Source organism: Chelmon rostratus, chromosome 22 (assembly GCF_017976325.1).
Source record: "Chelmon rostratus isolate fCheRos1 chromosome 22, fCheRos1.pri, whole genome shotgun sequence".
Taxonomy (NCBI): Eukaryota; Metazoa; Chordata; class Actinopteri; order Chaetodontiformes; family Chaetodontidae; genus Chelmon; species Chelmon rostratus.
The window spans coordinates 2,146,859-2,169,000 of record NC_055679.1 but is presented as its reverse complement, the minus strand read 5'-3'; the positions used below and the strand labels follow the sequence as shown (position 1 = coordinate 2,169,000).

Genomic DNA, 22,142 nt, shown 5'->3' with positions numbered 1-22,142 from the left:
GTGAAGTGCCTCTCAGGAGCCGAGGTTGAAGGATTAGAGCTGTAAGACGGGTGGCAGTGTTAGGGGGGGGGGGAGGTCAACGCTCGTACAGCAGCTATTTCAGGAATAGAACATATTGTGAAAGTGAAACGTTTCAAATTAGACTAAAAAAATATAAACCACTTCTCATTTTTAGTAACTCTGTATTGTGTTCTGAACTCCTCCTTGTCTCAGCTCGTGACAGTCTGTGTGTCATGTACTCACGGCCTCGGTGTGGACGGGGTGCACGGAGAAGAGGAGTGCCGCGGCGAAGGCCAGGCGCGGGTCCTCGAACGCACAGCGTTCACACGTGTGCATGAGCAGGCAGGTTACGGCGCAGTGCAAACACACGTTGACGACGTGGAAATAGAGAGGCGTCATGCCGTGCAGCAGGATGTTCAACCTGTCAGACGGGCAGAGACAGAAATATTCAGCGCTGTGGGATGAGACGGGAGCTGCGTCTGTTACATATCATGTGTGAACAAGATCCGTGCATGTGTAAGAGACATCAGAAAGGATTCAATCTCATACAAAAAAAGACAGAAACAGAGAGATGGATACAGAAATACAGTGTCATTCATTTTCCCATGATTCCTAACCACATGAAGACAGAAAGGGTCAACCTTATCTGAAACAATCACTCAGCAACAACCCCTGTGGATTTACTGTAGGCATCTCTAAAGTAAATTACCTTCAACATTTCCAGGATTAAGCGGTTGTTTTGTAATCCTGAGCAGAATCTCAATCCATTTTCTGCAGGGCCGCAGATTTCAAATGAAATTAGCATTATTGCTTTGAGAGAGAACGACGGATTCTCGACACCAAATCACACCCTGCTTAAGATCTTCCAGCAGCTAATCCCTCAGTGAGGAATAACAGTGAGATACGCAATTTTCACCCAGCTTATCATAACTGGTATGATGCTATGACAGTTCCCTCTCCACCCAGCGGAATACCAACAACCTGATAACAGCCAACCTGCAGAGAGTGAGGCAGTACAGTGGTTCAGGCTCCAGCTGTGACTCCCTGATATGAGATTTCACATTTTACAACCTCCACCTGTGGCTAAATGATTCCAGGAAATGATCAAATTGTGATTTTGATGAGTGTGAGACTTGTGACTGAAATTTAAATTGTGGTTATTTCCTATTAATTCAAGTCCAATCAAAAAAGTGTTTTTCCTCTTGTTATTTATTTGGATGTTCAATCTTCACTCTGCAATGTTTGTATTCGAACTTAAAGAGGAAATTTCCTCTTAGTTTACCTTAAATCTAAGTTGAACAGGTGTGCATACCTGCAGGATTTATGACATCACAACTAGTTAGACACAGACACAGACACGAATTATTATTTCAAGCATACTGTTACATCTGCCCTCTGGGGCTTCATTTTCAGTGCCACAATAACCAGCTCTCTTTCTGTGTGTGTGTGTGTGTGTGTGTGTGTGTCTGCAGGTGCACTGGAGGCAGGGCAGAGCCACCAGCTGCATCTCATCACTGCAATCAAGACCTCTAGTAATACTCGGCCCTGCCACTTCCACTCTGTCAGACTTCACTTCCAGGAAGTGTGTCCCACGCTTCCAGTCACTGTTCACCAGTTCTTGCTACTTCTGTATCTAGCTCTTGCTTGTTCGCTCACTCATCCTGTTCTCTGTCTCCCTCGTGGTCCTGTCTGTCCTGACCGTGTCTTCACCACCTGGTCAAGCTTGCTGTTCTGACGTTGTGTGACTTCTTCCAACTCGTCCACCTGGAACTAACCTTGGTTGTATATGCCCACATCGCCGTCATCAGCGCTTTTTTGGATTTGTCATCTTTTGAATGTGCTATTGGTTTCCAAGCCGCCTTGTTCCCACCTCAGGAAGTAAAGGTTACAGTACTTTCTGTCCAGGATCATCTAAACCGCTGCTGTTTGACTTGGATAAAGGCCCGAGCTGCTCTTCCTCATGCCTCCACCAGGGCCCAGTCCCAAGCCGATTGTTGCTGTACCCTTAGCCCTACACCCTGACTGAAAGGTATGGCTCTCCTCTGAGGACGTCCCTCTGAGAGTCGAGTCTAGAAAATCTTGCCCCTCGGTACATTGGTCTTTTTGAAGTTGAATGTGTCATCAGTCCACTACATTTTCCATGTCACCCTGACAAAGTCTGTCCACCCCAGTTCCCTGTGCCCCTCCTGCTACAGCTCCTCCACCTTGTATGATTGATGACCATCCTTCCTATACTGGTGTGTTATGGATGTGCCCCTGGGACTTCATCCTCAGTGCCTCATTAACCAGCTGTCACCCTGTGTGTGAGTGTGTGTGTGTGTGTGTGAATATGAACAGTCTAACATTCACAATGTAGACCACTGGGTTTGCAACAGGTACGTCTAAAGACTAGCATTAACATTATAGATGAGGTGAGTGACATGATGGTATTATCTTCCAGTCTACAACACATTAAGATATTATGTTCAGACAAACTGAGAAAAATGTCCATGAAACTCATCACCAACTGTGGAAAATGCAAAGATTATGCATCACGTCCTGCAGCTGCTTTCTGAGGACTACTTTGGATTAGACATGAGGGACTATGCAGATGCAAACACGGGTGCATCCCAAGTCTCATTCAAGTTTCCCTCACTTGTGTTTTTTCCTTGTGTCTTATTGCCCCCCACCAAGGAGACCACGCAAGGACAGAAGAAACAAGGAATGAAACATCCTTTCTCCAGACACATTGCACGAAGCGGCACCTGACGTCTGCTGATCACAGCTGGATCAGCTGTCAGTCTTTTGATGAATTTGTGTCTGTGCATGTCCACTGCTCACACAGCCATCATTGCCAGAGCAGCAGTTTTCTCTCTACACCCTGTTACAGGTTTGACAAACACCTGCACATGAATAATAAGTATTTATACTGTGTGCTGTCCTGCCCAGAGGCACAGGAACCGTTTCTAATGGCAGAATTCATTTATGTCTACTCATTATTTGCAACTGCATTTATTGATATTCTAAATGTGAAATCATTATTTAATAACCCAGAATATGATTAATGAGTCTTTTGAATATTGGACGTGATTTATTAGCTTAAACGTTTCAAGGAAAATTTGAATGAATTAATTTAAATTAACCCATATCAAACCCAGTGTTTGGAAGTATCAACCTCATATGAGACTGAAAGGATGATGGATGATATAAAAAGTGTGTGTTGCTGACTGACAGACTCTTCTACTCTACCTGACAACAAAAGATGGCAGATCATGATGAGAAAACATTCTCATACATGAAGACAGCTGTTTGTGGTCCTTGTGTTGTTCGGACCTACAATAGACGCACATTTGTTAAGAGAGTGTCATGCTTGAGTTTAAACAATTATCTGCCTTCACTCTGGTATGAATCTCCAGGGATGTTGTGATAGATCAGTCCGATCAGCTGCAGCGTCCAATCAACAACTAATATCCACCAAACAGGCATGTCAGCCGCTCACATGTGTCCTCACTCATGGCTTTCCTCTCACTCCTCGGAGCAGAGATAAGAGCTTTGAGACGCCAGCCAGATCAACGTCCGGTTCAAGTAACGATCGAGGACGTGCCCCAAGTCTTTTCACTGTTAACAATATTTCCTGTTTCTTCCATCTTTGCAGGTGTTAAAATAAAGGCCCCACAATCGCTTGTACATAATACAAACATATTTCAACAGTCAACTTATTGTCTCTTAAACATATAAAACATTTTCATGGCATCACAGTTATATTCAAATGCAGTTTGCTTAAGCTTTTTCTCTGACTGTCAATCATCTGCATGTGTTGGGTTTGGCAGGACCATTGTAGTTCGGTCCAGTCAGGTCTGGGTCTCATTCTCTACCATGTCAAGCCCTTAACTCCCACAGACCCGCTGCTGAGCCAGTCATTACCACTATCATTCGAATGGAGATCACAAAGGTCCCAAAAATACCAAACATGTCAGGCTGAATTTTGGGTAAATATGTCGAAAATTATGCAGAAGACAGCTGGTGCTTGCATTTTAAGCAGCCATAAAAACATTCATCACACAGTCTGGGTTTTAATATTTCACTCCAGGATCACATCATACAGCTTCAATGAGGAGTTAGAACAAGACGGTTGACATATATTTGTATAGCCCAGCTCATTTTAGACAAATATGTTAACAAATATATGTTTTACATTTAAATCAGTTCATTGGAGCGTTAAATAGAGTTCATAGTGAATTAAAAATGCTGCAGGCAGATGAACAGACTTTTGTCATTTGTCAGGTGCAGGGGTCACCCACGGCCCACCTGATTTAAACAGAGCTGGGTCTCCAGAGTCCCGACAAATATCTGTACTGCACAAAAATATCCTAGTTTTCAATATTATACTATTTTTCACCACACTTAAAATAATAATTACAATATCATACTTGTTTCCAGTGCTTACATAGATGTTTATCTGTCCACACCTGAATTAACTCTGACTTATGTTGTGTGTGTGTCAATCAATAATCAATGTGTCGTTGTCCAGGCTGTTGCTAGTCAATGAGTCGTGAGCGAGCATCATCACAGGTGATGTTGGCTCTTTCTGACAGAACCTGTCAGTATGCAAATGATTAGCTGTCAGGCCAAAGAGAAAGAGCTCCTGCAGGCTTACAAAGAACTTGGCAACCAAAACACTGCGTTCATGGCGTCCATGCTGTTGAAAGGTGTACTCAGTGGGTGTGCGAAGCACTGAAATAATTATCCCCCACCCAGATGACGGCATCTATGGTGCTTGGATACGCGCACCTGTATGTGCATGAACACACGGTGCACTTAAGGTCCGAGCTGTGGTCACCTTACAATAAAGAATAAAACTGAACTTCAAAGTCTACTGAGCACCTACATTTAGTCGGGCTTTAAAATAACATTTAATTAGTAATACAAATCTAAAAAAAAAAGTGATTGAAAAGTATTTCATTCCAAAACAATCTGAAGATCTGGAGTGTCATTGTTGATCTGCATCATTCCCATCAGAGTCACAGTAATGTCACTGCACAGCTAACCTGCATATGACGATATGAAATGTCTGCTGACTGCTGAGGGCAGCCTCGTGGAAGTGATATTTGACAACTCTTCATTGTAGAAATAAAGGAAATTCGAAAGGAAGAAACTTGGCATTTCCAAAGTCATTCTGTTAAGATGAGATGGATTCCAATTTCTGTGATTCACATGGGAGAAATTATTATCTGTTTATGGACCCCACTTTCCCATGTTTCTGTGTCCAAGTGACTAATGGGAACAAGTTTTTGAAACTGGTCCAGGTTTGAGCGAGAGCCCTGCAGCTGGCAAACGCAAAACGGGCTGAATGTAATCCTTCCGGGCATCTGCGCACCATCGAACTACGCCCACTACGAGTGTTTATTTTTGCCACTGACCGGCTCAGATTGTTTTACTAAGTGTTTGACAACATTATGGTGAAGAGGAGAAAGACCTTTCTGTTAAAGAGTCAGATCAGTTTTGTTTAATTAGAAACAGCTACTATATCGCTGACTCCGGTCATTTCAGCATCATAAAACACTCAATAAAACTTTCTTGGTTCATCTTTCCACTGTTCCAACAGTCACCACCATCCCTGGTTTGTTGGAGGAGCGAGAGGGAGGGCAGACGTCACAGCCACAATATTTTCACATCAAACTCGGGAACTATTTTCACCGCCACAGTGACTGGAGAGATTTAAATATGTGGGACTGCAGCAGACTTTCACAGAAAAATAACGCCAATTACCAGATAACACAAAGCCTGATTCCATATTCTGCTGGTGTTCAGAGGCTGCTGGTACCGGCCTTCTGTAGCAGCTGAGCAATGTTAGATGTGGGGATAAAGTCAACGATCGCTCTCAAAAGGCCCTCGCTCGCTTGGTGTGATGCAGATTCTTCAGGAGGTTCTGGTGGCCTGTAGTCAGTGCTGCTCTGAGAAAGGCGCTTTTCACCAGACTGTTGAATTTCTTATTATTACGAGCTTTCAGTGTGTTCCACCAGTGCACACAAACAGCTGTTGCATATGTTTTAAGAAAGTAAACAGCAGGCCTATTTTGTAAATATATTTTAGTATGCTCTACATATTTTCAGACAAAAAAAAATGTGTTCCTGTTATTATATCACCCGTAAAACAGGAAATCATTGGGATGGGCATTCCTGGGAATCCCTGTTTCCAGGATAAAACCCTGCTCGGACGTCAGGATCTCACACACACGCTGGAAATCTACTTTTTATCAAATACTGTCTTTTAGTCCACCAACAGCCAGATGCATATTTCTCCGTCCAGAGATGCAGACATGCAATGAGTGAAGTCCTTTCCAACTGTCTGTGGACACAAAGGCCAGCTGCTGAAAGCTTAAGGTTTGGTCAAACTGAAAAACTTCCTCGGGGTGTGATCTAGAGCACAGCAATGTTTTAGAAAGGACCCCTCCACTGGCATTTTTAACTATTTCACTTTCACGGTAAAGTCCATTGACATCCATTCATTTTGAGGCACATGCACTAAATATTAGTGCAATGCTGTTGTGACAATGCAGTTTAAGTGCCCTCATGAGGCTCCTTGAGATTCGCTGTAAACAGTGAATCACAGTCCCACCCCCTACCTCCATACACACACACTCCCCTAACCTTTTCCTAATTCTAACATGCATGTAAAATGCAAACAACTCTGATCGCAAAGAAGTTGGGACGCTGTGTAAAACAGAAGTTTAACAGAATGTGACAAAAATCCAATATATTCTGGCTGAAACTCTGACACTAACTCCTGCCATCGCTTGTTGTCCCCAGGACATGAAGACATCAGGCTATCTGGTGCCAGCTCTTGTAGTTTGTCAACCCCTTGACCCTCTTTGTCAAAGACTGGAGTCACTCGACAGTGACGAACGCAGACTCAGACACAGTTCTGTGTATTATGTATTATGACAGTATCAGCCTCCAACACTGTGACCACAGCTGCAAGCAAATCCTCAAATGTAAACCACAAACAAAAGTCTTACAGGTTTTTCCCTTTTTACCTGATTGGCCTTACAACAATATTGGAAAACATGACATTAAGTGGAAGAGGTAATATTGATTGACATTTTCATGAAATGGTACCTCAGACAGACAATGTGACCGATCCTCCAGTCCTGTGCTGCAGAGTGGACTCTTTTCTGAAATTCATACATTCAGAAGTGCATTTTGTTTTTTTACATGCACACAAAAGGTGATATACACCTGCGGGCTGTACAAGTGTTACTATCATTTTACAAGCTCAACATATAAATGACCCTTTAAGTTCGTATAAAGGACACTATTTTATTTTGGTACAGGCACCATCATGTATTTGTTATCCATAAATAGGTAAGACAAGGTTAAACAGCTAGTCATTTGGTTAACAAAGCCAGCCACAGGTTAAAAGTCCTCTGGGCCCTGCCTGTTGTACTACCACTACTACATAGTTACCATAGTTACTAACTATATAGCTACAGGGGTCAGGAGCATCAGGTGATACTGTCAGTCCCAGAGGTTTTTCCTTCCTGAGTGAGAAAACAGGTGAAAACTGTGTTCAGGGTTCAAAGCTTTTTCTATGATAAGTTTAGCTCTCAGGCAAAACTTTGCTGGATAGAACAACATGAAACAGGGAAAGCTGAACAGAACATGACTTCACATCTGAACTCCTTATCTCTAATTGTAATTAGTTCTCATGGGGTCCTCTGTGAGCCTTCATCCAATCCATTAAGTGATGAAGGAGACTCTGGCCTCCACTATCCCTCTTTCATTCATAATTCAATGAGGACGACCGATAAAACCTGCTTGAGCTTGCAAAGAGCTTTAACCTTCACCATTATCTCAGCCTGACCTCAGCTGATGCTGATCTGCCCCCACAGCTGATGCTGAGATGAGCGTGGAACGAGTGAAGAGCCGCGAGATGGATTTCCCCGCAGACCAGCCGGGGTCCCGACCTATCCGCGAAGTGAGGGCTTCAGAGGAATTTCAATTCCTCATTTGAGGAATTTAGCTGATGTGCTTACCCACAGAGACTTACAACGAGGGAGCAGGTCGGGGCTCAGTGTTCTGCTCAAGGACATTTTGACAGGGAGCGTGGCTGCTGATGGACACATACTGGCTGCTGATGGAATCTAATCTGTGACCTTTGTGTTATGGGCCGCCTGAACATGAATAACAATGAGCCGGGGCCTGCATGATGATGTTTAAATATATGGTATTATCATGGTATTATTGTGTGTGATTTGTGAACTGATTCACTTCATCATATTTAGCTTATTTTGCCCTGACTGTGTAACTTTTGAAAGACAAAATTATGCATTGATTCTCTTACATGAACATTTGTATTACTAAGCTATAAAATGCCCTCTTGCTCAGAACAGCTACAACCTTCAATCAAAAAGAAATTAAAAAAAAACCTCACAACCTTACTTGACCAGAAGCTTACGTGGCTTTGAAAAACATACTTTGGCAAAAAAAAAAAAAAAAAAAAAACTTTAGGTCAATTTAGGATCTTTTTACAATTACATAGATGTTAGTCGACAAGTTGTCCTGGAAGCACAGCAGATCCCTGTGCTGTTACTAGCTACGATTGCTTATTTCTGGGTGTACTTAAAGGGATAGTTCGGCATTTTACACATTAATCTGTATGGCATCAACATCTACAGTCTCGTGCTCTCACACTGACTTCGCCCCCAAAGTGTCCTCTGAGCCGAGATCTGGCCAGTTGTGGTCAGTGCGAAAGTAGTTCCGGTAGGTTTCCTGGGGCCAGATAAGGCACACGTTTTTCCTCTCAAAACAGCACTCATTCGAATCAGTGATTTATTTGCATAACAAAAGACGTCAACCACAAAACGTCACACCTCGTAATCGTTTGGGTCTAATTTTATCCCAATTGCGATCAATGCGCGCAGGAGCCACTATACGTGACAGGTAGCTAAGCCAGGTGTTTCATTCACAGTTTAGCGTTTGGAAAGCTAGTTACACCATGTCTGACTACAGCAGCGACGAAGAATATGATTTCAGCACACAACCAGAAGGATATCTGTATGAACCCGAATATACGGATGCAGAACTCTATCAGATGGAGGTAGAACGGGCAGAGAGAGAGAGAGAGATGGCGAGCAGAGATGTGGAACGTGAAATCGGGGCCGCAGCTGCGAGACCTCGAGTGACTGATACAAGGTGGTGTACGTGCAACAAGTGCGAAGTTATGCAGACCGAGGTTGAGTGCTACTGTTGCCATGAATGGGACCTCGTAATGCCTCGCATGCAGGACCTTTCCATTGACGAGGAGGCTGGCGCATCAGCAGCTGTCTGCATCACCAATAACAACGACTTGCCTGCAATCCTGAATGCTGGTGTCCTCGAGACTTTTTTCCACATCCCGAAAATAAACTGGAAAAAGCGCCCCAAACCTGCTGGACCCGATGGCCAGTTGTCTGCAGAGTGAGTTTTTGTCTACATGCTGTTATTTTGATGCTATTGCCTTATACCCTACAGTAGGCCTACAAGTGCTCAATTGTAGCCTACACCGAGTTTTATGTATGTAAGTAGAAGTACTCTTACAAATGTTATTACAACACCAGCAGCTTGGTATTGTAGTTGTAACAACGTGATAGTATGGGTGTTGTCAATAAAATAGTAAGATAACTTCTACTTTTTACAAAGCTGCTTGCTTCTATGGCGTTATATTGTATTAGTCTGAGCCATGCAGTAGGCTAGTGCGACCTACAGTCATCACATCCAACATTGAATGAATCTAATTATAGTTTTATACATACCATGTCATGGGTGGCACTTATAAATATAAATACATAATGTAGTGCATCCCTAAAGTAATTTATGTTCATTTCATCATCATACTTGAAACAAAATTTACTTCTGAGCATCACTGTGTCTCAATATCAGCCTACTCATGAATGCCCTTCAATCATAAAGCAAGGCCTACCTTATGCATATTATGTCAAGAGAGCTCTAAGGGTTATGTCGCCGTGGCCCAAAGTGTACTCATAAAGGACATTTTCTCTGAGATGTATAAAAACACATAAGGATACCTATTTCACAGTAGCCTGAAATGCTGGTGCATAAATGAAGATACCTTCCTGACAAACTGCTGTGTTGTCAATTAAACAAAATGTGTTTATATACAACCATAATAACTATGCAGTTTACTCAATGTTGACACACTTCATATATCTAATGTGCATAAACTTATTTTCTGTTTGCATTTCAGACAGTACAGGCTGGTCGCCTATCGCATCATAATGGAATGGGCTCTGAAAGGACAGACGCTTGGTCCTGGCAACAGAAGAGTTCTTCCCTCCTGCGTGGTGGCGCTAATAAGAAGAACATATCCATCACCAAGTGGACAATATGCTGGTTTCAAAGAGTCAAATGATGCACTGCAATTGTTTTAGAATTTTAAAAATCAAAAGCTTTACTGTGAATTTCTTTTTGACGTGCAATTTTCTAAAAATACAAAACAAATGTAAAGACACAAATGTAAATAAACAATGTAAATAAACACACTTCTATGACAATATATGTATATACAGTCTCAGTCATCTTTCTCAGTGGCAGGTGTCTCATGAAAGCGTGATTTGTGTGCTGAAACCAATTCAGCCTTGTTTGGCTTTGGTGTTGGGGCAATGTTGGCTGGTATGATGACTGGAGGATGTATGTGGAAAGCTGGGTCTCCGAGCTTCACATTGGTGTCAAGCCGTCGTTGGATGACCTTCTCCACCAAATCTTTCGGGAACTCCTGTGTTGTTGGCTCATACAGTCTTCTTGCAACCCACTGATTTGACTGCCGTGAATGGAAGACATTATATCTCTCTTGTCCTAGGAAAAAGGAAATGGGGGGGGGGGGGACACACAAGATAGGATGGTGTATGATCATTATATATGAAACTCAATATGGTAATGTGTGTCCTGTGATGCTGTGCGAATGCTATTTATGAGCTTACAAATAGGTATCTCTAAAATAGAAAGGCAAACTAAGATGTAATTCATTTGTATAACATTTTTTTCCTGGGAAAAAAAAAACAGTTATATAGAGTTTTCAAAATGGTCTTGGTCTACTTTTTACTCAGATAAGTAATCAAGAAACATTATCTGTTAGCAGGCAATGTCTAGCAGCTAGACTACAGTCTGATTTCAGAAAGTGCCTGCTTCGAGTTCTCATGTCATTTTTTTTGGACGGATTTCCAAATTACACGGGCAGGGTGCATCATTTGTCCCAATGTCAGAAATTCTTCTAGTAGCCTACCAAATTTTAAAATGTGACAATCTGAAAATAAAATCTGTGGAATTTTTAGCTCAAACATATGCTGGGTGCTGCCGTTATTTCTCCAGTCTAGAATCTGACAAGGGTAGCTTTATCTTCATTATGCTAGCCAACGCCGTCATGGACTTCTCGTACACGCATAGAAACCATGCACATTCCACGTAGTAATTAGTTTCTGACCATTGTAATAACAGTGTAGCCAACATATTATGTATGTGAAACATCATTGGTGACATGACACCGATAGATGAATATGTTTCACTCACTGAGATAGAATATATCTCAGTGCTTGCACTCGCATAGCCCGCGGTGCATCACCAGAAGACTATACACGGATGCTATAGAAAATATGTGGTACAATTTTGTTTACCTGGGGTGCAGGTACAGCAGTGCTCTTCAAAATACGTCTCTTTGTCTGTCCTTCTGGAAGTCGTCCTCGCTGAAGTGGTCACTGCACACGCGAAGCTTTCTCATCTTCGGTAGTTGGGTGAGCTCCACGTTCAAGCCCAGAGAAAAGTAGCCAAAGTCTCCTCAAAGCTACATTCGTCAAAGGGAATCGGTGGAATGTTTGAGGAGACCCACTCTCATCTTTGTTGGTACAGCCTGGATAGGCACAAGTGCGCACCATGTCTCTATCTCGTTTTTCCAAATAAAGAATAGCCGGTGGACTTCTTCTCTCTCTCCTTCTCCTAGCTCTAAAACTAGCTCGTTTGCGTTGCGTCGTCTGCACTCTGTCAACACCATCGAACACTGACGAGAGATCAGTTGGCTCGCACACAACGGTTAGCACTGACAGCGCGCATTGATCGCAATTGGGATAAAGTTAGACCCAAACGATTACGAGGTGTGACGTTTTGTGGTTGACGTCTTTTGTTATGCAAATAAATCACTGATTCGAATGAGTGCTGTTTTGAGAGGAAAAACGTGTGCCTTATCTGGCCCCAGGAAACCTACCGGAACTACTTTCGCACTGACCACAACTGGCCAGATCTCGGCTCAGAGGACACTTTGGGGGCGAAGTCAGTGTGAGAGCACGAGACTGTAGATGTTGATGCCATACAGATTAATGTGTAAAATGCCGAACTATCCCTTTAAGTCGGACTTGTTCAAAAATGTGGCAGACATTTAAATGTTTTGTACGCTCGCAGAACAAAAACTATTTTTCTATTTACTATACAAAATCTTTGGCCTGATGATGGCACTAGGGTAAAGCGGGTGTAAAAAAAACTTGAATATTTAACACATTTTATGAAAACCTGGCTATGACAGTGCGGGATGGACCAAGGTGTTGGTCAAGAGGAAGTTCTGGATAGGTCCTCAACTTTTCCAAGTCTGTCTTAACACAACCGTCACGCCGGACCACCATAAGTAAACCCATAGAGCACGTGGAGGACATTCAAACTCGCACTACATTTGGCTGGTACGTTCCCACCCAACAGCAATGCTGGTATTTTGGGATGTCCTGCAAGCAGAGTCGCAGCTGTGGCTGTGTTCAACAGTGTTGGAATTACTTATTACGTTCCCTGTCCTGAAAATGCAGGCACAAATTTCTCCTTGTGAGTCTTAAGTCGTCCATCTCATCCGAAATTGTCAAAATCTTGGCTCCGTGACAGCTTGGCTGAGCCGGCGACAGCATGGAGGGAAACATGACACAATGATGGGAAGTAAGACAAAGAAGACTTGATTGGTATTTGGGGAAACAATTCAACCCAGTCGACATCTCACGGCACACAACAGCAACATATTTGAGAAGCCTACAGTAGATGAACAAACAGACCTGACAGCTTTTGTCATAGTATTTTCAGCGTTGTTGTCATTTCAAATCTGGGTTCTGATGTGAGTTTTATCCTTGAGCGGAAGAAAAAAGCAGAAAGTGGAAGAATCAGTCATTCACAGCTTAAACGTCTAGAAACTTTGAAGACATTGTCCAAAATTCCATCCTTTATAGTAACAAGTCAAGGAAATATCAAGAATATCGAAGGCAAACCTGAGTTATAAATCAATACTTTGGCTACAGATTACTCAAAATCTATAATTCACACTTAACACATAATTACAGTGGACACAAATCTACAAATATTTGGATGAAATCAGAGTCAGTGTCATATGGTGCCATGCTTTAACACTGTGACTGTGCCTCCACGAGCAGTTCTGCACATAACCACATGCTCGATGACATGATAACATCGCTAACATGATCAGCTCCGTTTGAACAACTGCAAAGAGGGATTTCTACACTAAACAGATGGCGAGCATTGGTGAACAAGGAGAATATCAATATGGCTGCACGCTCAGCGTTGACCAGAAGATCATAAAAGAAAACAAGCCGCAATCAATCATCTTATTCACCCCCCTGATATGTATGCCATTGTTGTTGCTGTGCAAAGCATTTGTTGCTTTACCCGCGGGACCCCAACCACACCAAAGCGAGGAAGACGGAGTGAGACGGCGCGGCTTATTAACATGCAGCGTAGTGAGGATATAGCCGTATCATACACAAGACGTATAGAACGCGTACGTGTGCAGATGTGCATTCAAACCATGTTCGACCTGAGAGTTGCAGAGTAACATTAGAATTTTTTCTGTGTCGTGTCTCTCATCCACATGATCTCTCTCTCGCTACGAGGTCAGAGTTTTAACACTTAGTTTAAACTTTTTTCAGCAATTGATGGTTTGATTAATATCTGGTTCAATTAAAAAGTCACTGACTTTCTCTTAAAGCACTACTTCACTTCATGCTCATGTGGTAGCGTGCCTAAAGTTTTTACTGGGGAGCACCAGAGAAAAAAGTGGAAAAATTCAAAGACTGAGTCTGGAGCTCTTGTTTAGTTTGCTGCTACCTCAACGCAGACCCACAAAAGTGAACAAAAATGGATGGACGGATGGTATGAAAACAATCATTAGATAGTGGTAGTAGTATATCCACAGCAATGTTCAAGGTTGATGAACCAACAACGCTGCTCTTAGGCCCCGCCGCTACCACAGCAAACCTAGAACGCTCTGACTTCAGCAGCATTTTGAAACCAGCCATGCACGACCTGGTGTGATCACATCCTGACAGGCAGCGTCCTCTGTGACTGTCAGGCTGGAGGGGTGATGGAGAGGTAATTGTGCTCTGTCCCTCTGCGGGTGAGTGACCATGCAGCAGCACACACTACTGTAAGTTAACCAGCGAAGGCCCCTGAGAGGAAGCTCTCTTCAGTAATGACGCCCTGGTAACACATCTAAAAATAACATTACATATAGATAGAGGTGCAAAAACAGGCAAACGGGCAAAGGACAACAACTGATGCTGACGTGGTGCTCGAGGACCGACGTTAGAGATACTCAGGTAGTTTGCCAACAACGCTTTCGATGAACAGAATGCAGAGCTGTTATCCTCAGTCTGCTATCCAACCTTCTCACACAGTAAGCATCGCTGCCCTCTAAAACCACCCCCACTTATGAACCGCAGGGCAGGATGATGGGTGGAGGCAGAAGAATGTTTCTAAATTGCCTCCCAACAGTCCACAAAAGGTGAAACGTTTGACTGGTCAATTCCTTTCTGCAGTTTTGACAATAACAACCTTGTTTCTGGATAAAAAAAAAATGCCAGGATATTCTTTCTCAATAAGAGTAGTAATATTAATGTTTTCTAGAGAACAGCATGCACTTTGTTATATCTGGGTTTAACAGTAATAGCGGTCGATCAAAGTTTCTGTACAGTGCAGAAATCAAAATGCTCATTTTGAGCGTGAGCATGATGACTTCCTGTCCTTCACTCTGATATATTCTGCTATGCTGGAGACTGGGCCATGACCCAAAGGAAGGTTGCAAAGATACTAAAAAAAGGTTGTTAATTATTCTGGAGAGCATTGCATCAGTAACAGCTATGGTAATTCGCCTTACCAAATCCCTGCAATGTTAAATAGGCTGAATAAAACACTGCAGGCAATAGGGGCAGACAACGGAAAACAGGGTGACAAAGCTTTAGATAATCTTTGAAAAAAGGATAAAGAAAAGCCTCTTTCTGAAACAAGGAGAGCAGGTAATTAAATGGCTGCCAAAATGACAGCATGTCCTGAATCCTTGAACTACAGGTAGTAAGTGTTTTTCTTCTGAATTAGATGAGCAGCGATTGGGAAATGAAGCTCTCACATTGCCTGAGTCAGCTTCTCTCAGACTCCAGCAGCATCATCTATCACTTTCTCACCCTTCTTCTTTGTCACTTCTTATTTTTCACTCGTCATCTCCAGCTCTTGTCTTTTCCCATTATCTGCTATGGCCATGTCCTCCTCCCCGTCTCCTCGTTTACCAGAGGAGCATCCATCACCACTTCTTCCTTCCCCGTCTGTGTCATCTGTCCTCGTGTTTCTATTTTAATCGCATGGCCTCTTACTGTCTCTCCCTCCCCATGTCTTTCTTTCTCTCTCCCTACCTCCCTTGTTTTCTCACCATAATCACTGCTCAGTTCGTGGTCTCAGCTATAAAAAGTGCCTCCAGGCTGCAGTTTGTGTGTATTTACTTGTTCTCTGTGTGTCCTTCACCTTGATCGAAAAAAGCCTGCAGTGTTCAGCGGCACAGAAGAGACAGTGCTGGACTGACTGCACATTCCCCACAGATTCCCCACAGGTTTGTGTGTGTGCGTGTAGGTGGGAGTGTGTGTTTAATACACTTAGAAGTGACCCCCAGGCCGGGGTGTTGGAGGAGTGCACCCATGTGTTCCTTTGCATGCAGAAAAAAAAGATCTTCCTCAGGTGACTCGGGTAGGAGCTCGTGATTCGTTTCGTTCGTTTCATGCAGCGTACAAGTCAGCCGGAGCTGTCGAGGCTGAGAGAGAACAAAGTGAATCAATGTTTGAAATGTTATCAGCCTGCTAACTTGAATGAATTTTAGAGCGGAAAAGTTGAAACATCCTGACAGAACACAGAAGAGTTGAAGAGGAGGGCAGAGAGGGAGAGGCATGAAGCAAAGACACAACAGCCTGCATGCAAATGTTCTGAAAACAGCAGGAAGTTAGGGTTAGCTGTTAGCTTGGGCCAGTCAGCAGCCGGACCTGCAGCAGTGGCTCTGACACAAAACTCACGGAGGCAACTCTGAAGAAGCTAAATGAAATCGTTTTTTAATGTTGTGTTAAGAAAGAAATGTTCATATTTTGAGCTCTAACAAACACATCTTTGCATCAGTTGGTGCCACCCCAGGTGAATTTGCATCTAATTGCATCTTTCTATTCACTTTGCATGCACGTTGCACTGCCCTGAAAATCTGCATTGAAACAAGAGCATCGCAGCAGAATCTACAGGAGCTGCCTCGATTCTGTCTGAGGGGAGGCTCTACGGTTTCCACGACGCAGAAAACACCAACAGAATCAAAATTTTTGCAATAAAAATGGGGTCAACTGTGAAACGGGGGGTGTGATGCAATTTCAGAAGTTAAAAATGCTGTTGCAAATCAGGGTGTCCTCTCCCATTATAAGCATTTCTCACAGCCCCTATGCTGAATGAACAGAAAATCCTGCTGTGTTTTGGTGTCTTTCATACACACACACACGCATTCATGTTGAAGAGGTCCTCTGAGAAAGAGGCAGCATGCCAACAAGAGCTCATCACTTCAACAGACTCTCAGAAGTGAAACCGCATCAGCAGATGTAAGATGCGAGACTGTTAAAGGCTTCATGGCGGTACGCATGGAGTCAGATATTCTGGTGGAAAAGATGAAGAAGCTCCGTTTCTGGTCAAGCACTGGAAACAAGGAAGAGTGTTGCAGAACGTGAGAGTAGCCTTCATGAGACACACTTGCCCGGGATGTTCCAGCGACATATGGAGGCTGTTCTGCAGAGGATCTGTTTGATCAAATACTGCCATATGGTGCTACATCAAATTCACCAAAATGTATTACATTCCTAATATTTTCTTCTAATATTGGTGAATTGTATTCTTCTGATCAAAGAATGTGCTAAATCGTAGAACACAGATTTCAGGAAAACTGAAAGAGAAAACAAAGAATCTGAGGAAAAAATGAAATAGATTTCATTGGGCCCTACTCTCAGTGTCAGACTTTCACATTAAATATAACCTTACTGTAAAGTCTTGACTGGAGTTAAACAAATGCTGGGAGAAAACGAGCAGAGAAAATGGGCCTGACAGTCACTGTGACCCGAATTACCCCTCAATCGTTATTTCTCCACAGAGCAAAGAGTGCCTGCCTTTTCTCAGCTACACCTTCCTCCACATGCACACAGCAGCTGGGGCAGCTGAGGGATAAGGATTGCGCTACAGGCGATCTCACAGATGAGAAAAAAAGTGTTGCTACATATTCATTCCATGTGAATCAGCGTCCTTCACATGGCAAGCTGATGAAGATGGTGTGGAAAAGCTGACAGCCAAACAGCCGCCCCCCCCCCAACCTTAAATGAGCAATAAGGCAACACCTGTCACTCCTGAGAGATCACCTTCTCCACTGTCTCTGGCCATAACTGTGGCTCTGCTGTCTCCCGCACACACTCAGCGTGAAGCGCTGTTTGTGTGTGTCTCTGAGAGCACATGCTCCTGCAAAGCTGTAAGCCAGGCTGTCCGTTCTCCTGAGAGGCGTTAAGGCGCAAATATTTTCTTCAACAACTGTGTACCAGAGGGAGCACTGGCAAGCAGCTGCGTGAGAGGTTTGTAGTGCTGTTGGATAATTAGACTAAGCATCATCGAACAATGAAACCATGCTACTGCCTGGACACACACACACACATGCACGCACACGCATGCAAGCACACACACCAGGGAATCCACACTCAGTCAAGGACTCTCAGTTTTCGTTATCTTAAGTGCAGAGAGTGCTGATGGAGCTCCGCCTGGGGACACATTACGTCTGTCACCAGACCAGCCAATCACGTTCCATACACTCCTCTAGGTTTCCTCCAAATGTAGTTCCCTGTAGGCTTTATATATACACACACATACATATATACCACCCACTCTTGCACTATAGCTAGAACAGCTTTCTATTTATGAACATACAATATAACAGCTGCTTTCCCTCATATTTATTCAGGAAGGTGCCATAATCTCATTTTCAAGGGAGTCTCATTTGTCTCATGAGTTATTTAGCTGTGTTTGTTTTTGTAAATGTGTTATAGTATTTAAAGTTGCATACATACAGTATAATCAAAACTTAAAGAACACATTGAAAACATGGCATATGTTAATCACTGATCCAGGCAGGATTGACGTATGTTGATCCAGTTGTTAAATACATATTTAGAGTTCTGCTAGAATAAAAATGAAACACCTATCTCTCATTTATTCAATGTTGAAAAGTAAGATGTTGACATAAAAATGTCTGTGCAGTAGAGTATACAGACATACTACACTGGGTGCTCATGCAAGAAAAGAGTTTTCATGTTTGGCGGTTGTTGATTAAAGTCAGGGAGCGAGCGGCTAGATGTCGTTTAAACACTGAGCAGCAATGTCTCGAGGTCACTAGAACAGTGAGCAAACAATCCTAACACTATATCTTCCGACAACTTTACATCCCTCGGCTCAGCAGCTTCCCGGCGAACGCGGCTGCACCAGGGCCGGACAAAGCCTCCGAGACCAGCAGAGGACAGTTTGACAGCAGGGAATACAGCGCTGAGGTGATTTATAGCAGCTCCGACCAGGACTCTAACTCCTGGGACAATGAAGACACGGCAGGCAGGGACAGTGGAAGCGTGAAACAGGAGGCGAGAGGGAAGTGATCCATCACCAGCATGAGAAAACAGCGTGTAGGGCTCAGAATATTTTCACATCTAACTTGATGAATTAAGGTTTGTTTTGACCAGCTGGTGATTGTTTGAACAGCGGAAAGACAAACAAGGCAGTTTTTATAAGTTTTATTTTGCTCTGTCAGGTTTGAGCGAAGCGCGATTTACAATGAGGTTTTCTATTTAACAAGGAAAATAGGTGTACAACTATTTCTCGCCTTGACATTTTATGAGGTTTTTTTTGGTTATTTATTTGACTGCAAAAGCTGAGAGAGCTCTGACGTCGTTGATATAACATCAAAACTGTTATATCTCACATTCTGGTTTTTTAGATCTTTTACATTTTAAACTAAAATTCTTTAATATATGTTACACATTGCAGCTTTGAGGAACTAACTAAAGAAAGATTACAGATCTGACTCCACATTTGCCGTCAGCTTTTGGTACTGATAGTTATCAAATCTGTGCTATGTTCTCTGTGACTGTTTGTCCCTACTTACTTCTTTCTCCACAAAGATGCAGTTAAACTCGGGTGAGAGTGGACAGCCTTTATTATATTCTGGAACTCAAACCAATCTCTGACCTCAGACCTGTGCATTACACGTAAATGCTGCATCCTCAATTGTATTACACTGTGAAAAGAAAAAAGAAAGCTGACAATCTTGGCGCCGCTGTTTTCTGGCTCTGTTTCAATCCACTTTTGCATCAGCGAGGCTCAGTTTGGCTCATTCCCCTCATTTAGGAACACTGTGTGGGATGTCCTCTTTTTCTCTTGCATGGCACCGTCCCCATGCAAGTGGCTCTAAGCTAACAGCATTCCGAAATGTGGTGCAAGGTACGTTATTTGCATCCACACCTAGCAGACAAAACAGGTGCATGTTATACAGACTCAGAGGATTTCAATCAGCCATTATTTGAAAAACAAGAAAAGAGTCAGGAGCACAAGCTACTGCTAACAAACAGGCCAGTAAACCTGAAAAAGCCAGTCACCCGCCTGCTAAATGACTAAACAAGTTGAATAAAGAGCAACAGTCAGCTCTGTGTAATGTTTTTCTCCAAGCATTTCATAATGCTGAACACAAAGGTCCAGTGTCTTTCTGAATAAAACATGGACGTAGTTTCCGTGACGTCACCCACAGGTTTCTGAAGAGCCACTGGAGCTTGGTGACCACAATGAAACCAGGTTGCTGAAACTTAGCAACCAGCTGTCAGTCAAAGTGGCCACACCCTTAGTTACACAGAACTTTAAGCCTTAACATAATTTGAACGAGTTAGCACTGCACAAACTATCAGCGGGGACGTGAGAGCAAAGTAGCAGTCGACCGAATTTCAAGTGCTGCTCTTTGATGGATCAGAGAACATCACAAAAACCACCTTTCAAGTTACAGAGGCTCCACTGAGAGAGAATCAATGCACTTAAAGCGAGCAGGAAAACTCTTGGCTGCATCCTCTGTGTGTGACTTGGTCCAAAGAGTGAATACAAGCAATCCAGACTGTTACTCCAACAGCAACAAGGGGATTTTTTATTGTCCCTTAAACTGCATTTAAGCAGTGCAGCAAAGATGCAGCTGACAAAATCATCTTTTTTTTCAAGACCACAATATGTACAAGGTGAGTACCAAACACCGTCTCCTGGTGCTCACCTGAATCCCTGACAAAAAAAAGTCACGTGCACCCCTGTTTATAACAATCCCACCCTGTCCTGCATGCTGGCCTGGTTCCTCAGAGAGAAATCCACAGCCAAACCGCGCGCAGCAGACCCGCCCTCCTGGAGCACAGCACCCTGCAAACCGTGCCGTGTTTCCCCATCGCTCTTCCCACAACTTTTCCATCAGCTCCGCACGCCCCAGCCCGCACCGCACACCTCCAACGCGACGAACAGGGAAGTGAGTCCAACAGAGCTGCGCAACAAGTCCCACAAAGCCTTTCCCCGCGTGCGTTTTTGGCTCAGCCTCATCTGAATTCCTTTAATGCTTCAGTCGCATCACGCTGCTGCTGAGGGCGCGAGGACTTGGATGTGCTGGGACAAGTTGCCTGCGCGGCTGGCCAGCAGGGATGCTCCCTCTGCTCCAACTCATTACATAAACACTGATGATAGGAGGCTTGATCTCTGGAGGAATCCCCGTGATATTCCTCTCATAATCCCTCAGTGCGTCTGTGGTTCAAAGCGAGCACTTGGTGGAACTATCTGCCTCATGGGAAGCCACTATTAGAGTATTTTATGAAGTACTGAGCTCGATTTTACTCTAAAGTTAACTACGACGCTGCAACAGCTGCTTTCCATAACGGGACAGCTGTATGACGTCAGCCTCGACCGCGCGCTCGTGCCGCTTTCAAGCCACAGTTAGCAACCGGACTGTCACCTCGCTCGCGCTAATATCAATAAGGCTGCGGCTCAACTGAAAGTGCACGCGGAGCTGGGAGTTGGGAGGACGCGGAGAACTTACTTGAAGGTGAGGATGCACAGCGGTCTGTAGGACTTGTGGCTCGTATTGTCCGCCATCCTCTTGCCCCAGAAGTCGTTGCTGAAGATATTTCTGAGGCTGGAGCCGGGTCGGACGTCCGGGTTGTTGATGATAGCCCACACATCGTCGTGCACCAACTCCCCGCGGAGAGAGTTGCTGTAGCACAGGGCGCACAGGGCGGCCAGCACGGCGTAGCGACACGCAGCCCACACCGCCTCCGGCCGGACGGTCACCCACGGCTGATGGCGGGCTTTCTTATCCCGTGCCGAGGCTGTCATGTCGGGCCTGGCTTTTCCCGCGGCTCCGCTGGACTGAGGATGAAGCTGGGGGTACCGGAGGACACGTCCATTCCGCCTGCCAGGTAGCGGCTGTGTGTGCTGTGGACTGCGGGGACGGTGTGCATGGGCTGTGCTGCTTTCAGGTGCAGTCGGGAAACGACGGAGGCAATGTTTTACTGTCGTTTATTTTCGTTTCTGTGCAGGAACATTGGATATTAATTGGTCTTTATTGTATTGTATTTTAGGCAATTACTTTACAAACAATTCGTTTATTGAATGTTTTATTGATTTATTAATTTATTTGCTATTTGTCATTTAACGTAGCATATTAATTTCTTTGTTTTAAAATACAAACTTAATGTGCGTGAAAGCTCTTTCTTGACCTTGAAAACAGACAAGAAATAAAAACTT

General features: G+C 43.7%; 2 protein-coding genes across 2 annotated transcripts in view; one reads left to right on the top strand and one right to left on the bottom strand.

The window, feature by feature from the left end:
* Positions 1-21,773, bottom strand: part of tmtc1 (transmembrane O-mannosyltransferase targeting cadherins 1) — a 133,565-nt gene extending 111,792 nt beyond the window's left edge. Inside the window, exons 1-2 of the mRNA XM_041964362.1 lie at positions 21,436-21,773; positions 244-421 (exon numbers count right to left, since the gene is read on the bottom strand). Coding sequence (XP_041820296.1) covers positions 244-421; positions 21,436-21,731 — 474 coding nt within the window. The 5' untranslated portion in view covers positions 21,732-21,773. The remainder of the gene's footprint in view (positions 1-243; positions 422-21,435) is intronic.
* Positions 8,930-10,447, top strand: LOC121626018. Its single transcript, XM_041964363.1, has 2 exons — positions 8,930-9,437; positions 10,225-10,447. The coding sequence occupies exons 1-2, from the start codon at positions 8,977-8,979 to the stop codon at positions 10,406-10,408; spliced, it is 645 nt and encodes a 214-aa protein (XP_041820297.1). The 5' UTR covers positions 8,930-8,976; the 3' UTR covers positions 10,409-10,447.
* Positions 21,774-22,142: the final 369 nt, after the last annotated feature.

Coding starts and splice junctions, on each gene's coding strand:
- LOC121626018 (XM_041964363.1), top strand. CDS start 8,977: ATGTCTGACTACAGCAGCGACGAAGAATATGATTTCAGCACACAACCA. Junction 9,438..10,224: donor GATGGCCAGTTGTCTGCAGA/GTGAGTTTTTGT, acceptor TTTGCATTTCAG/ACAGTACAGGCTGGTCGCCT.